This window comes from Myripristis murdjan, chromosome 6, assembly GCF_902150065.1.
Source record: "Myripristis murdjan chromosome 6, fMyrMur1.1, whole genome shotgun sequence".
NCBI lineage: Eukaryota > Metazoa > Chordata > Actinopteri > Holocentriformes > Holocentridae > Myripristis > Myripristis murdjan.
The window spans coordinates 25765580-25782656 of NC_043985.1; the positions used below are offsets into that span (position 1 = coordinate 25765580).

At 42.7% G+C, this 17077-nt stretch overlaps 1 protein-coding gene across 1 annotated transcript in view; it reads left to right on the forward strand.

Annotated features, from left to right (window-relative positions):
- The window catches only part of brsk2a (BR serine/threonine kinase 2a), a 192266-nt gene that overhangs the window by 134725 nt on the left and 40464 nt on the right, over positions 1-17077 (forward strand). The window contains 2 exon segments of the mRNA XM_030054053.1: positions 3400-3485; positions 6848-6988. Coding sequence (XP_029909913.1) covers positions 3400-3485; positions 6848-6988 — 227 coding nt within the window.

Consider the following 17077-nt stretch of genomic DNA (forward strand, 5'->3'; position numbering starts at 1 on the left):
AAACCACAAAGCTGGCAACTGTACTGTGGAGTACAAGTGTGGAAGTATTATATAGTGGAAGTAGGGTATCATTTGGCCCTCCCTATTCTCCCATTGACTTGCCATGCTTTTCAAAGTGGTGCAGAAAGTGCAGAGAAATAGCTCTTTTATGGATGCTAACGGAGCCTTTTTTGGCCTTGGAAGTTGCCTGGTGAACGTGCCTGAGCTGTGAGGGGGAGGCTTGGGGCTTCAGCTACTATTCAACACCAGAACTGCACGTACCACCACCTTACACCTGTGATTCACAGATTTATGCAGCTTAACTCTAACAAAATAGGAGATAAACTATGATATGATTGATCCCAGTTTTTTTTTTTTTTTATCAGATTCTGTATTCCGTTCTAGTGCAAAAATCTGAAAAACTATTCCAGAGTAATAACAGTCATGATAGTGTTAAACTGTGCTAAGAAGATTCCACTGGTGTTAATGTGGCTGTTCGGAAATTACCATATCTGTCGTATTGTAAATTAAAGCATGCAAACAGAGCGCTGGCCAGGGAGCTTCTTTAGAGACAGCGATTACCGCAATGCCCGTCTGAACAATAAATTGTGTCTCAAAGATGAAATCATCGCTAATGCCTCATTACTTGCTCAGTTAATGTCAGCATTCCTGAAACACGTACTAACTAGATGGAGGAATATTGGGTCATAGTGCTCGGTGACATCTTTATTAGCATCATCAGCCATGACTTTGACCGCGACACTCGACAGCGCCGTGCCCGCCAACGCTCACATCAAGGCGCCCATCTAGCCACGCCCCTCGTTCAAGAAGACCTGGCTGCCCCTTTGAGCACCACACTAATGCAAATGTGGGTACTGCTAATTAGCATTAGGAACATGATTTAAGAGTTAGCGTTTTATCTGATGAGGCAGTTAATCGCAAAACATGAGAGAGAGTATCAAAGAAAGGAGAGGATCTGAGAAAGGATGCTATTTATCATGAGGTAACTACAGGAGACAAAGTAGTTTGTTTGTGCACGTTAAAAAGCACCTAACCCCACTGACATGGTGCAGTTAACATATGAGAAGAAAGGCCCCTCGCTACACCAGACACTCACACCTCTCCTTCACACTAATACACCCATTAACAATTACACACTGCATCAGGCCTCTGTGGCAGCAATGCACGCCGCTTTGGTGGAAATGTTTACACGGCATCCACCCGTAACAGTTTAGCTGCTCTTTCCTTGTTTTCATTCATCAGCGGCTGAATGAACTTAAATTCAACAGGCGTTCACCAGACACCTTGCATTAAATGTAGCTCTACAAAAGTCTCGATAAGGAACGGAGATGGGCAGGCAGTATGGAGGGAAAAGAGATAATCAGCAGCCTCACATCAAGAGGGAGTGCTGTACCTGAGCTGGTCGGCAGAGATCACTAATAGTAGCTGCTCTGAGATGAAAAATTACCTGAGAGCATAGTTAAGGAGGATGCACCTGATTTTATGCCCGGTCAAGCAAAAAATTTTGCGGGAGTCCGACAAAACCTGAGTGCGCTTGGAGCCCGGGAGACTAACTTCACTCCACAGACACACACACACACACACGCACAAATGTACATAAAGCAAAGAGTGTGACACAAACACAAAGTGAAGGCTGCTGCACAGGGAAGTGACATAGTGAAATTGACAGAGGAGATGAGGCACAGGAGCGTTTCACACAGTCTGTCCTTTCATCTCCCTCATCATCTGTCAAAGCTGGAGACGAAGACTGTACTGGAGGAGACGGACAATGAGGGGCGACGTGGGGTGGGTTAGGGGGGGGGGGGGGGGGGGGGGGGGTGGCTTCAAGGAAAGCGAGGGGAGCGGGAGAGGAGCTCACGAGGGCCACAGAGACGAGGTAGACAAGAGGTGAGGAGCGGTGAGGGCAGGGCTCAGGTCGCACGGCCCTCACTGTTTGATCCATGCAGTGGTTTCTGTCCCGGCGGATCCCACGCTGATCGCCTGTGGCAGGTGTGTACGCCGACTTCGACCGCCGGAGATGTCGCTGACACAAATCCAAACCGATCTGCACAGTTTCAGCGAAGCCAGCTCTCGCCAGTCTCAAAAACACTGTACATGTCTCTCAGCGGCTCTGTAAGCAACAGAGGAGCACAGGCACGTCCTGTCAACCCTCTGCTTATTCTGGACACGGTGTGTGTTTTCAGACCGACGGCGGGCGCGGGGGGTGCAGGGGGTGCGGAGCTGCTCAGAGGCCTGGGAGGAGGTGATGTACCTGAGTGGACAGTCTTACAGGACAAAAATGTCAGGATGTGACAGGGTATTCTACTTTTTGCTCCTTATCTAACCCAGCTGATTTATGTTGGGCTCAAGCAAACCACCGGACCATGAAATGTGACTACAGAGCATTCAGCGAGGCTTGCTTGATGAGAGAGGGTGCAACTGTTGTTAGATAAGACAAACACAACCTGCTTTTCTTCAGTTTTTACATAACCAATGTCGCGGCAAACCATATTTTCCGTCTGAGATAGCAGTGCCTTTTGGCCTGGATGCTATCCAGAGAGTGGTCAGAGCTTATCTCTGTCCCTTCTGCTTGGAGGAAATGGCAGTCAGCTCTTTTCATTGAGACACCTTGGTTTACTTATCCCACTTCAGCCCTTATGCCGTTTGTGTAAAGTGTCACCGGAATACACAGATTGCTGCCTCTCCGCTTTTCTTTGTAACGGCGGCCTTTTCAGGTGACCTCGGAAAACTTCTAAGTTGTTTTGAGTTTTGAGCCCCGTTTTATGAGACTTCATCGCAAGCTAGTGTGGAATCAGTGGTGGTGCTGGTCGCTCTCCATGCCACTTCTATTCTATTACGACAGCAATGTTAAGAAAAGCAGCATTTAATGATGAGGAGGACACATTTGGATGATGGTATCCAGTAGTACTGCTGTAAAGATTCATCCATTGCATCAGTGCATCGATTATAAATTTTGCAGATTCGATAATGCAATAAATCCTGTAACATGTATTCATTCATCCAGAATTCTTACATGCATTTTACAGAATGCTATGAATTGCTTCTTTTAATTACTGTGCTTTTCCTTAAAATAAATAATGTTTAGGTAAGTCTGATTTTATCATATTTCAGTTGTCTCGAATCATTTTCTGCAGACTTGGATTGAATTCAGTCATTCCAAACAAACAAACAAAAAAATCATTCTTAATTCAAATTGCCAACTAGTGAACTGTGAGCCAATCTGAATGTCTGTCAGGTCAGAAATTCACATTCCTAACTGCTGCAATTTCAACTGTGTATCTAACATTGATTAAAATCTCTCTCTTTGTGTCTCTCTTTCTCTGTATCCCCCTTTCTTTCCCTCTCTCTCTCTCTCTCTCTCTCTCTCTCTCTCTCTCTCTCTCTCTCTCTCTCATACAGGTGGAGCGAGAAATAGCGATTCTGAAGCTCATAGAACACCCACATGTTTTAAAGCTACATGATGTCTACGAAAATAAGAAATACTTGTAAGTATCACCAGTGGGTCCGAGCCCAGTTTTAATTTATGTAGAATATGCTAAATCACTGAGTACAATTATTGACTTTACACAATCGTGACTTGAAACTAATTGAATCGTATCATTTTATTGATGGAAACAGTAATAAAGTGCCATCTGCCATGTGACATCACCGCTTTCTGTTGCTCCAGCAAACTAAATTGGTTTAAAATTGTCCGAGGTGTGTAACTGTGCATGAAAGCTTTTGCAGCTTGCAAATATCAATACCATCAAATGTTCTTCTGGACAGCGCAGCACTCATGAGAATGTCCCAGATTGTTGGCTCAAGGGGCAGTTTTGATTGGTGTGTTATGATTGGAGGGGAGCACTGATGGTGTTGGAGGGGCAGAGGCCCCATTAGTATCAGCGTGAATCATTTAATTCGGTTACGCTCGCTGAAGGACCGCTAATAGCAGGAGGAAGCCTCCCTTATGTAAACCCCACGACATGCTTATTAGAGGCAACACCACTGCATTAAGCAACATTAGCTATGGAGTAACGCACACACATAAATTTCTTGCACACAAGCGCGCACACACGCACACACACACATGCATACACACTCATAATCATATAGACACAATTAGCTAATTTTAGCTGTGGTGAGTGACAAGCCTATCAGTCCTTCATAGTAGCCCTTTTGCTCTACAGAGGACTGTTTGTCAACCAAATTCAATTATCTTAAGCCTACGGGCCAAATGGGATTCGACATGCAGTACTGTACATGTCATATTTTAAGATGATAGGAGTCGCAGAATATTATGATTCACCCCGTAATTGGATTATCAAAATCGCATTTTGCGCCTCTTGCCTCGTCACTTTTGACAGTTGGTCACTAGTGGCATCAGAGACAGCAAACCGACTTACATTAGCTTCATCAGTGATTTGACTGTACTTTCTGCGCCGGATATGAATGATGTAATTCTGTATCTAATGAGTCCAACTGAAAAATCAGTGACTGATGGAAGCATAACAGGGCCAGAGCCTGCAGACGTAGAGCTGCATGAGTTATTACTCTATTGACACAGATCCCACCAGCTGGATATATTCTGTCTAAAACTCTGAGTGCACGTGTATACAGAGATAGGACAGAAATCAATGCAGTTTAATAAATAGCCCGAGAATATGTTATTGACTCATGTTTCATTGCCGCAAATTGATGACTACATAATGGTTTTAATATGTAATGATGTCTGGAGAGTCAAAGAATGTCCCTGAAAGAAGTCCAAGAGAACAAGTAACATTATTGCTATAAAGGATTTAATTTGAGGTTTACACTACCATGTTGAAAGACTAATAACATGATAAATTGCAATATGTGCAAGTCAAGCACTGCATAACGGTCCTTACGTTCATGCAGGTGCCGGTGGAAGCCTTGCACAACATTTCACAAACGCTCCCCCACCCTGCACTGCCGTATTGCTACTGAAAACGCTAGTGAAAACATGTCTGATGAAGGTTGTAAGACTGAAAAAAGTCTGGTTCTGGTTTCAGTTTTCAGGGAGTTTTGAATTTATTCATCAAAATGTATACGTGGAAGTTGAAGTGAATGCTGAAAGTGTTATGTTTTGCCACAGCCAGCTCTTAGGCTTTGTGCATTTGGCATTCACCGCAAAAAAAACATATGCCCATCTCTCCAAGTAATTTAGTCTCTTATTCAGTGTTAAACTCTTACTCCTCTTAAAACAAGTGAAAAATCTGTTAGGAGGATGACATAATTATAATTGTTTCCAAAGCAGTTTCAGTGGTTTCAAGATTTATTCTGGGAACAAGCATAACTGATGAAACAAGGCAGAATAAGACAGATCAGCCCACTGGCATCAAGAAGATGACACTTGATTTAAAATAAATAAATACATAAATAGTTGATTAGCATTGGAGACAAGTGAGATTTTCTCATCCCACTAGTCATTTCTGTTTGTTTTACAAAAAAACAAGTTTTTAGCATAGTATATGAGACCAAGTGACTTGTTATAGTGGACTTTCTCTGCAGTGCTGTTCAGTACATGCTCTGTGGCCTAGTAGGCTACAGCGTGTGACAAGATACTCTAATCGATACAAAGCTAAAATTGAGGCACTGGCTACACACACTCACGCACAGGAGGGAGAGCGAGGAAAGAGAGAGTATTTCACAGCCTGTCCGGGTTTCAATTTGTCCCTGTGAAGATGGAGGGAGTTGCAGTTCAGGATATATGAGCAGGCCAGTCCAGAGCAGGGGCAGGGCACCGCTGGCTCTCAGCCCGCAGAGGCAGCGTCTGGCCTGGGTCAGGAGAGATTCATCTCCCCTTCTGTCCCCTTGGAGCCCCGGAGCATTGCCATACAGTCAAGATGACGGACTGCCCTCCCACAACCTCAGCCACACAGGCTGAAAGGCCACCTGAAGAGTGGTTGTAAAAAATATGATGGCAGGGAAGGTGGTATGTGTGCATGTGTGTGTGTGTGTGTTGATCTGTGCCTGTGTGTGTGTGTGTATGTATATGTATGCATGTGTGTGCACAGATGCTCGGGAGGGTAAAAGAAGGGGACATAAAAGGACAGCAAAGTATTCCCGCTCCATTTCCACCACACAGACCAGAATGGGAAGACAAGAATAAAGTATCTCTAGTGCTGCAAAGAACTTCAGAACATTTCCCGATCGCACTCCCTTCTCTTTTCTCCTCCTCTTTTCTTTTCTTTCATCTTTTTTCGGTTGAATAACCCAGCGCTGAGACAAAGACTGTCACAAAAGCTTACATTGTGTGTTGCATAGCGGAATTTACAAGCTCTTAAATCCCCCATCTAAGAGCTTTTAGCACAACTTTTCCATCCTTTTGTAGTGTAATGCAACTATATTATCCCCCCCCCAGTGTCTCCCATAGTAGGTCAGGGGGTGCAGTGCATCAGCACCCTTCACATGTAGCTGTAATTCACTGTTGGCACACTTCAGTCTGGTCCTGTGGGGATGACTAACAGATGACAGTACGAAAACATAAACACTCGACATGATATGGCTCTGGGGAGATGAGTTCATTGATCCTGAGAGTGTGTAAGAGCACGTGTGTAAGGACTGTAGGGAAGCTATTCTCCTCCCAGTGCTCCTCTCCTATCAGCCAATACAGAGCTTTAAGGTCAGGTTGTCTGATTCTCTTCCTATGTTCTCCTCTGGGTCTTTTCAAAGAGCCCTCTGGAGAGCAGAGTTGTCTGTTTGCCTCCAGATGAGTTGAATGTTTCCTATCTGTATGTGTGTGAAAGACTTTCTTTCTAGGTCATTAAGTTATTCCATCATTCTCTCTGTTTTATCCTTCTTTCATACAGTCTCTCTCTCTCTCTCTCTCTTTCTGTGTGTGTTTCAGGTACCTTGTGCTAGAGCATGTGTCTGGTGGTGAGCTGTTTGACTACCTGGTGAAGAAGGGCAGGTTAACACCCAAAGAGGCCAGGAAATTCTTCAGACAGATCATCTCCGCCCTGGATTTCTGCCACAGTCATTCCATATGGTAGGTTACATGGTCCACAGATAAAGGACTAGAACTAGCTGCTACTCCTTTGAATACTACAAGCTTGGATTTGACTGGTGACAGTGTGGTAGTGAAAGGGTTGAATGAAAAAAAAAAAATACTGCACTCCGTTTATCTTGGAAACAGAGAGAAATCCAGCAGAAGTTGCCTTAAGTTACTTTTCTTTTGCCGTTTTCTTTGCTTTTGGTGGGTCTTGGGACACAAACATTTAAGTGACAATCACAAGTTTTAGTGACACCTTTAGTCATTGCTTTGGTGTTTTGCAGTCAGTGCAGGGACTGGTGCAATATACTGTAATAATAGCAACACTCAGTGTAGACTGTGGCTTCTGATAATTCTCATTTTTTATTATGTCTATTCCAAACAAAAGCTATTTAGAGCGGAAATGTAAAAGCTTTCATGATATCGGTGCAGAATGAATCCCTGTTGTATGGTACCAGTCACTGACATAGGGAAGCAAATAAACAGTGCATTTTACGAAAAAGTTTCAGGGTATTACCTCAAAGTACAGTGCTGTGTACAAGATATACTAAGTATACTAAAGTGTTATCAGTAAGTACAAGGTACTTACAGTATGTGTTGCACAGTGATAATGTGATAACAAGGTAAAGCAGCATCCGTTTTGGTTATTTTTCTTTAAAGTATAAGTTACATGCATTTATTGCTTTTTACTGTGATCTACTCCATGACTTTATCCGATAAAGTTGCACACTTTATAAGGAACTATACCCAAGGGTTATAACAAAATTTAGCTTGGTTGTCATGCGATGATGAGCTCAGAAATAATGATTTTGTAAAAGATACAGATTCTCCCTGATGTGAATCAACAATTTAAATTTCATTCAGTTTATTCATAGCTTTGGATTGCTGTTTGGTTTCCAAACCATTGACTCAATGTGGAGATTACAGAACTGAGGAAACTTGAGGAACTGAGGAATTGCTTGTTATGCAGTGTGCGCTTTTCCTTCTCTTTCTCAAAATGCCCCTTTTACAGTTTGTGTGCAGCCTAGAGAGCTTGAGTCAGCTGACACTTTTTCAGATGGAGAGAGTCAAATGTTCAGAAGCTGTCCAGTCATTTATTGTAGTAACGCAGTGAATCAGCTGGCCACAATGTATTTCTCAAAAGGAACTAATTGGCTGCCTCTTGTGAAACGACAGTCTAGTGAGAATGGTTAAGTCTGATTATTAACGCTTTGGTTTTCATAGCATATTTTAATTGTTTAAAAGAGACATGCTGATGTGTCAGAGGCATCTGTAGGATTTACCTGCTGGCTCAAATAAAGTGCCAAAGTGGACACCCATGGCCATATAACAGACTCAGTTTATGTGCAAATATAGTTTATATGCATCGTTTTAAGAGCTGAGAAGAAATATATATATATATATATATATATATATATATATATATATATATATATATACATATGCTGAGAAAAAAATCTGATTGACTTGCCCATTCACTAAACATTAGCGAACAAGAGATCCTCACAAGTAGGACAGGAAAGGCATCATGATTTACCGTCAATTCCCAGTGATTTTTCTTAACTTTATAACATTCAGTATTAATTACTTGTATCCACTGAGATTTGGTTTTATAATTTAACTAATGTGACACAGGTATCATCATTTATTGTTTTGTAGCTCCTGAACTAAACTCTTCTGACAAAACTACATCACAAGAGTTTTTCCAGCAGGCGCCGACTTGGAGCATTTGTTTACGTGTGTGCATTTTGTGTTTGTATGCATGTGTGTGTGTGTGAGTTTACACATGTGTATGTATCCATTTGTGCCTCCTCCAGCAGAATGGGAAAGTTTATTTCCAGAGAGCGTTCGCCCCGGGCTCTGTGTTTTCTCCTCACATACCTGCATAGCAGAGCACAGGGATGGCAGACTAGCATGAAACAGCATCCGTCGGCTTCTCGCTCCCTGTCCTGCTAATGCATTCACATCCAGAGCCTCCCAGCTATGGCCATATCAAGGCATCAAGAGAAGGTCACAGCACAGCCATGACCGGGGTTGTTCTCACCAGATTCAGCGCTGTAGCTCTTAGGTAGCCAAGTCATGCTCTTTTGGAACTCGTGTTTCCTTGGGTTTTATTTTGTTGCATTAGTTAGATTTACAGTAGGATGGCTTGTGTTCTCCAGCGTCCTTTGAGACATGCTTGTAATGGAGTGCTATATAAATAAATGAACTCAAACTTGAACTTGAACTTGAACTTGAACTTGAACTTGCCGTCAACTCACGGCAAAGATTTATGCAACTCAGGCTGGACTAGGTGTCTAGGCTGTGGTGGTTGAAAGTGCTGGAGAATTAATTTTTTCTCCTCTTTCCTGCATGGTCAAGTATCCCAGATTTTTTTTTTTTCCTGGAGGCTGAATAGCTTCCTGCTAAAGATGACAGGGAAAACGGTGATGGTATAATATTCCCCCAGAACCTGGTGCAGGCACTCAAAGCCGGAGAGATAGATTTGCATAATGTTTCATGGGCAATTAAAAAGACAGGATAAAACTGTTTAGTCAGGGAATGATTAGGTACAGTTGAATTTATGTCATTTTATACGCTTTGTTTCCTTGTACAGTACAGTTGATGAGAGAGGCAATTACATTTGGGCTGTTGCTATTTTATATTAAAGCCATTGTGGGTGCAGTTATGCACAGTAAAAGCTACATGCTTTTGTTAAAATGATTTTGAATTTTTCTTCGTTGGATCAAGTTGGTGCACTTGAGTACATTTTATTGTTTGAACTACCTAACAACCACTGATGATGGATTCAGTCTTGAATTCCCAGAGTGAACCGAAGAAGCAGAAGATAACTCTTGTACCACTGGTAATGGAACAAAATTGTCCTACCTAAGGGAATGAAAGTTAGCAGGCTTTTATCAGTCTCTGTAAATAACTGACTATGAGGAGAACAGATTAGGCCAATTAGGAAAAAGCATCTGGGACTGACATTAAGCACGAACGTGCACATACACACATCGAGTATCACAGCTCTTTTGTTCTAAGATTCACAAGCAGATTTATCCCTTTCTCTGTCTGATTCTTTTGCTTTGTTACACTCTCTCTCTTTCTCTCAAACACGCGCACACACACACACACACACACTAACCCCCACAAATCCCCGCACAAATGCTCCTGGAAAAGGATGCCTGGTAAATTTATCATGAGGAGGATTATTTGGGAGTGTTGCTGCACCCACTCTTGCCCTCCTTCCAACCTCAATTAGGGGCAAACAGACAGACAGACACAGCCCTTTTCACCTCGCTTCCATTCCCACTAATGAGAACCCGGCATCCCCTCAATAAATAAAAGAAAAAAAAAACATTCTTCCAATCATTTTTTTCCATCTCTGCTTTTCTGCGCAGGGGAGCCACATGGGCTGTTAGAAGTGCTCCCTTTTTCTGTGTGACTCACCATGCAGAGGGGTGAATGCACACTCCCCACCTCTCCTTTTCAGCGCACCTCCCATTTCACTCCCTCTTATCGCCTCATACTTCCGTCCTCCGCCCACGTCCTATCCCCAAATATCTCCGTGTAGCCAGATGGATGCGAGCTTGGATATGAATGAAAGAAAGAGCGAACGAACAGGGAAATGGCTGTGTGTATGACTCAGTGTTTCTTCTGCCTGATTCAGATTGCTCTCTGATTCAGTTTTCTCTTAATGTCGAGGAGGAGATGGGGAGGAAGTTGAAGCCCAGGAGGATAGCAGATGGGGACGAGATAGGTAAATGAAGGATAAAAAAGGAGGAGAAGGGGAAGGAAAAGTCAGTAAAGGAGATATATATTGAAAGTTGAAGCAGTAAGTGAAAAATAGTCACTGTTTATATAGATACAATGTCAAACTGGCTGCCTATTCCCCTCATTGTGACTGTAAACTATCTGAAGGCCTCCAAGTGGAGCCCCTGGAGCTGTTAGGGATTCAGTGTCTTTTTCTCTCTTTCTCATAATATTACATTTAATTTCCAATTCTAAGAAGGGATCCTAACAAAAAGCGACTTACCACTTCAGCTGCCTCTTGTCAGTCTTGATGTGCATCTGTTGTATAGTTTACAAACTTTGTCCTGAGAAATCGATGTGGCAGTCTGCGAGCGAGCACTCAACACAGAGACACAGACGGACTGAGAAGAACAAAACGGTTGTGTCTTTTTTTTTTTTTTTTTTTTTTTTTTTTTTTTTGCCTGAACACTTGACAAGCTGTTTGTCTGCTTCTTACCCTGACTTTGACCCCTGGAGATCAAACCTTTGAACCGGCTGTGTCTGAGGAATCAGGAATCTGTCCCTGCTGCCACAGTGTGTTCGCCTCTCTGTGTCTGCTTTGGACGTGGCAAGGTGAAACATTGCGTGCCACCACCTTATCACTCAATCTATTCATATACCAATTCATCCTGTCTTTTCCCTTATGGAATGATGGAAGCGGTCATTAACAGGAGATGAGAAACTCAAATTGTTAATGGGAAGAAGAAGATCAGGGAATGGGAATGCCGGTTGTCTAATTTGTCAACCTTTCACCCTCACATAAATTTACCATTTCTTAACTCTGTAGGCTCTGATCACCTGCGATAAGCCCAGTATGGGATGTTTCTGTTGTCATGAGCAATAAAGATATTGTGCATTGATTGGTCCAGTGTCTCTGGGGCCGCACTGAGACTACCCAGGGGTCAGCCTGCGGTCAGAGGAACAAGGGATGACACTAAACACACCTCTGTATCTCTGTATTGCTCATCTGGTCCGCCCACTTCCATTAGCCTTCTCTATCATACACATTTGGAGGAATGCATCAGCTGTAACACACATGGTCATGTGCAGGAGCACACCCATTTACAGACCCGCCGATGACTGCCATGATCGATGAGGGATTTAACCCTGACTGCAACACGCCGTGCGGTCTCTCGCATCCCTCTTCTGCCTGTTTACTAATGACTGTGGTTTGGACAAAGGGAAAACATCGTCTTTTCCCCTTGTAACCCAGTCAACAACCCTGTGTGTGTGCGTGTGCTTGATACATAGGGACTGAGTGTGGGTGTGAGATAAAGACTATCCGTCACACAGAATGACTCCCAGCATCCTGCCCAGTCAAGCAGAGGTTGCTAGTGCACCTCAGAGGAGAGCCCCGTCCCTAAAGCTCATAGCTTCCCCATACATGCACGCACACACTCATAGGCACATCCTTGTACATCCATCCTGCCCCTGACAGTGAATTGCATATTATTATCACCACCTACATGTACATGCACGCACGCACCTGGTCCAGAAGTCACATTAAACCCACACAAACCCATCAATGTGCACATCATCTGAATCCACCTTTGCCTCTTGCTCTGTCTGTCTCCCACATTTCCCCTGTCATTAGTTTGCTTTATTCCTCTCTTCCAGGGGGTTAGAGAGCCACCCACCTCTCTGTCTTTGCCATTACTTTCTTATAGTTCCACGGAGGGCGGTGAAGCAAGCCACAGCTCCTCTCATTTGATCAGCGTTTACCTCTCTCTGTCTCCTTCGCCATCTTCCTCGCTCACTTCCGTCTCTGTCATCTTTTCCGTTTAATGATGTAATGACACCTCTGTCATTACCCATGCATACCTGCAGCGTATCCTCCAGCCCATCCTGCCATGAATCCATCCATCCCTCTATTGACAGCAGCATGTGCCCTCGTGCCTGTATGGTGTTTCTGTATTTGTTGACATTTGTGCTAGAATCTACCCAGCTGATGGTCTCTGTCTGTCTGCCTGCCTGCAGAAAGCCTGTGTTTATAGCCTATTATCATTATGGCTGATGGCCGCTAACAACACAGAATGGGAAATTGTTTATTTTTTTTTTCTCCCCTTGTCTCATTTTTCTCCCATTTCCTTCTCCTGCAGTGCCAGTTAAAGCGTTGAGGTGTAACTGTGGGGCAGAGGGGGAGAGATGCGGGGAGGAAGTGGGGCGCATTGGAGAACAGTGGAATGAAGGAAGAGGAGAATAGAAATGGGTGCAGTGGGTATGGAAAATGGAAGGAAGTGGAGGCGGTATGAAGGTACAAGGTTGGTTTATGGCAGTTGTTTTAAGGGGAATGGGCTTGAACGAAAGTGTGCCAAGAAAAATGTGGGAAGCCTGCATGAATGAGGGCGGTGAAGAATTGGCAAATGAGAGGCAAAATGAGGATGGCAGTATAGAAGAGAGAAAAGAAGCATCGGGTGTTGTTAAGATAATATGCTAACTGGGAGATTTCACCACTACACGGAGAACAAAGGTGGAATAAAGATAATCAGATATGAGATGATGATAAAGAATACAAACTTCTTCATTTTATACAAGGCACAAGGGACTACTTCAAGAGGAATTATGCATGATCATGGTTCTCTATATTAGGTGTCTGATTGTTGCCATGGGCTTTTAATATCTATGCCACTGCATCAGTGTGTTGTTCTTCTGACAGCTTGTCTGCTTATCCTGCCTTGTTGTGGAAGGTCTCATTCCCCAGTCTGGCTCCTCCGGATTGAGAGGAGGCACTGGGATGCACACACGCAGTTCAGCACAACAAAACAAAATTTCATAGTTTCACAGTACTGCAGATGCAGCCTTCATAGTAATCCTGTTTTTAGTCACCGCAACAATGCTTGGCTCCCCAGTGTTGCTCAATACCTCAGAGGAGGAGACAGGAATATTCCAGATGGCACAAGGAATGCTCTCATAATTAGTCATTTGAGAGGTAAATTTTGCGTGAAAAAAAAAAAAAAAAAAAGCTTGATGGTAGCCCATCCTTAAATACTAATACAGGGTAAATGACGGGAGACAAATGAGTTTGATCAAAATAAGCATCAAGTTGCTGTCCTGGTGAGCTCTCCAATATCATGAAAAGGATTATGCAAAAGAGTATATATGATAAATATCATAAATTGGCTACAACTTTGGCACTGTATTGTTTCAGGAGATTTGACAGAAAAAGATAAATGTGTGTGATTATGCCATGATGATGCTGACATTGTAATAGTAAGTATACTGTAGGCCATTGCAGGCTACCAATCCTGTTCTTGTCATAGCTTGTTGAAGCCAATTAGGGAGTTGCTTCAGCTTAAAATAAATAAATAAATAAATAAAATACTGTAGTAACCTTATATTTATGCTGTAATTTATGACCATATTGGAGTAGTTACATAACCCCACCCACCCACCTGGCTCTACTTTTCGCCTTTTCGCCCTGAGCAAATTATTTGTCTTACTTGTTGTACTCTGGATTTCTATCTCGGTTACTTTGAAGAAGAAGAAGAAGAAGAAGAAGAAGAAGAAGAAGAAGAAGAAGGAGGAGGAGGGGGGAAAAAAAGACAAACTCAACAGAATAATTTAGTAGAAAAAATTATAAATACATACACCAATGCCCTGCTTTAAGCAGAAAAGCAGAAACAGACCAATTCCATTAGGCAGCAAAAAAAAAAAAAAAAGACAATTTTATCTTTCTCATCCCTCATTGCTCTTAATACACAATTAACCCCATTGGCTAATGAACGTGAGTGCCTAGCACATCTAAGTGAGCAGTCAGAACATTGTCCTCTTTTGCTAATGCAATGGAATATTAGCCTAAAGCATTTCTAGTGAATGTGCTTGGTCCCACTCTAATTGGGTCAACGGAAGCCTAAAAAAGTTTGTCAGAAAAAAAAAGCAAGATAGAAAGAGGAGGGTGACACAGAGGTGTGCCAGGGGCTAAATGGGTGCGTTTCAACTCTCAGTGATGTTAAAAACCCCACTCCAGCGAACAATGATGGTGCTAGGCCAGCCGCGGTACTTCATGAAAACGCAGAAACAGGTGCGCTGTTTTCCGGGCATGTTATCATGTCAGGAAGACACGTTTCATGCATTAGTGGAAGTTTCAAGTGTTCAGAACTGACTCTGATTTAGCTAATTGGTGCCACATATCATTGCGCAATAACGCATAGTCTCACCCAGGGAAGCAATATTAAACATTGTTTATGTCAGAGTTGTCATCATGGGAAAAGTGCAATTTCCATGGGCTGGAGGATTCAGTTATAAAGTGCTCATCACCATAAATGCGACTGGTATATTATGGGAATGTGAACCCCAAGAGAAAAGACCCATTACAACCTTGTGTAAAACAGAACATATCAGCACAGAAGGTGCTAATGATCACAGGCAATTAAGAGCTTGGTGTTAGATTGCAGGAATCATGTTTAACAGCTCCACTGGGGTGTAAACCTTGCTCAGACAGCATGTAGACCCACGTGTACCATGTAAATTATGCCGAATGGAACTGTACACAACGCGCTGCAAGGCGACGTGCGCATCACCTTTAAGATAATAACTCACTTCATGTCCGCTTGCGCCACAGATGTAGGTTAAGAGAAATATATAGTCCTTGCTGTTCATGTGAATGAGCCACCAAAGGATAAAACTCACTGGAACAACAGTAGACCAGCACTATTAATAGTAAAGCGCTGATATGAAGAATTAAATGCCTTTTGCAGCAGTGCCTTGTTATTCTGTTTGATTCTTGTCCTTGGTCCTGTGCAGGCCAGTGGAGAGCACGGCGCTAACATTTTCATGGTTTCATCTGCTTTTGGTATGCTAAAATGTGAGGTATTTTTAGGGTGTTTTGGAAAAAGACACTCACTCAACTGACCTGCATTCAAGTTAATGGTTCACAGCTCCCAAACTGCAGGTCGATTTTGACTCTTAACTGCGGCAGTCACTGGATTGATACCACTGTGTCTGTGCCATTCAAAGCGCAAGGCATGGTAACTCTTTTGTTAAGGAGTTGCCTATTGCTAATGGGTGCAAAAAAAAACAAACAAAAAAAAAACAACTGTATAGTGTTAGAAGACTAATGTTGTTTTTTGCACAAATTTAGCCTAAAAGCATGAATTGATTTTTTTCAAGCTCCGCACTCTCTATTTTAGTCCATACTGTATATTGTTCAGTTCTTCTGGCTATATGTATACATATGTATATATATATATATATATATATATATATATGCCTACATGTTCTGGCTCTCGACCAGTTAGTTGTTTTATTTACACAGACGAAAAAAATCATTTGTTGAAAAAGCATAATTGACAAAGCTTATAGTAATTGAGGAATTGCCTCTTTTGTTGTCATTTGTCAGTCATTCTATTCTTGGTATTTTCTATTTTATCTGGTACTCGTCTCTTTGATATCCTGAAAAAATACGAAAAAAAAAATTAGAACCTGGAGTTATCTGCAATCTTATTGCAGCTGTTGAACCCACTTAACCGCACCCACTACATGACATATGAGCGGAAGAGAGAGATATCCTGACTGCACGGCCCACCGTGTGAGCGAGATTACAGTAGCAAAGTGCAGCCTAATGTGTCAGAGGGAGGCAGCTTAATGTTGTATTATGGACACCAGGGTCTCGACTACCAATAAAGCACCCAGATGCAATTTTGTCCCCTTGATGTTGTTGGTAGATAAATATGCCGTTCCCTTCTTTCCTTCATGGGTGAGTCTGCTGAGGTTTTGCTTTTTGTGTGTTTCACCTTAGATAGAACCGCGTGAACACAACGTTTACAGCCTGTTTATGGCAGCAGTTCACGCCTTTCGACCATGACCTGTTGTGTGTTTTTGCATCTGAGTTTGGATCAGGATTATATCACCCCTATATGGTGTCAGTGTTAAACAAAGTTTGAACACTCTTTAGCACCAGTCACAGTCAATGCTATCTGGGCCATTGCTTTTGTCACGGATGTCAGACCAAATTATTTCATGTCTTCCAGGGCCTGTCTCCTGGTCTCTGTGTCTACAAAGTTTGGAGTTGACCTTTTGATGCATGTTTAAACTCCAGTCACAAGCAATTTGTAACTTTCAGATATGTAAAACATTTAGTTGCCGGGAGATACATCCTTTTTTTTTTCCTCCAATCATTATTTAATCAGGCATGTTGACAGAGGGCACTTTACTCTGCAGCAACAGCCTGTGGGAGTAGTTCCTTGGGGATGGAGGCTTATACTCACATACACACATACCTGGGAGATGCCCAGTACAAATTTTGCACTGGCGGCCCCTGAGCAGCTCAAATAAACATTAAAGTGTCCTTTGACAGTATTAGTTGAAAGACAA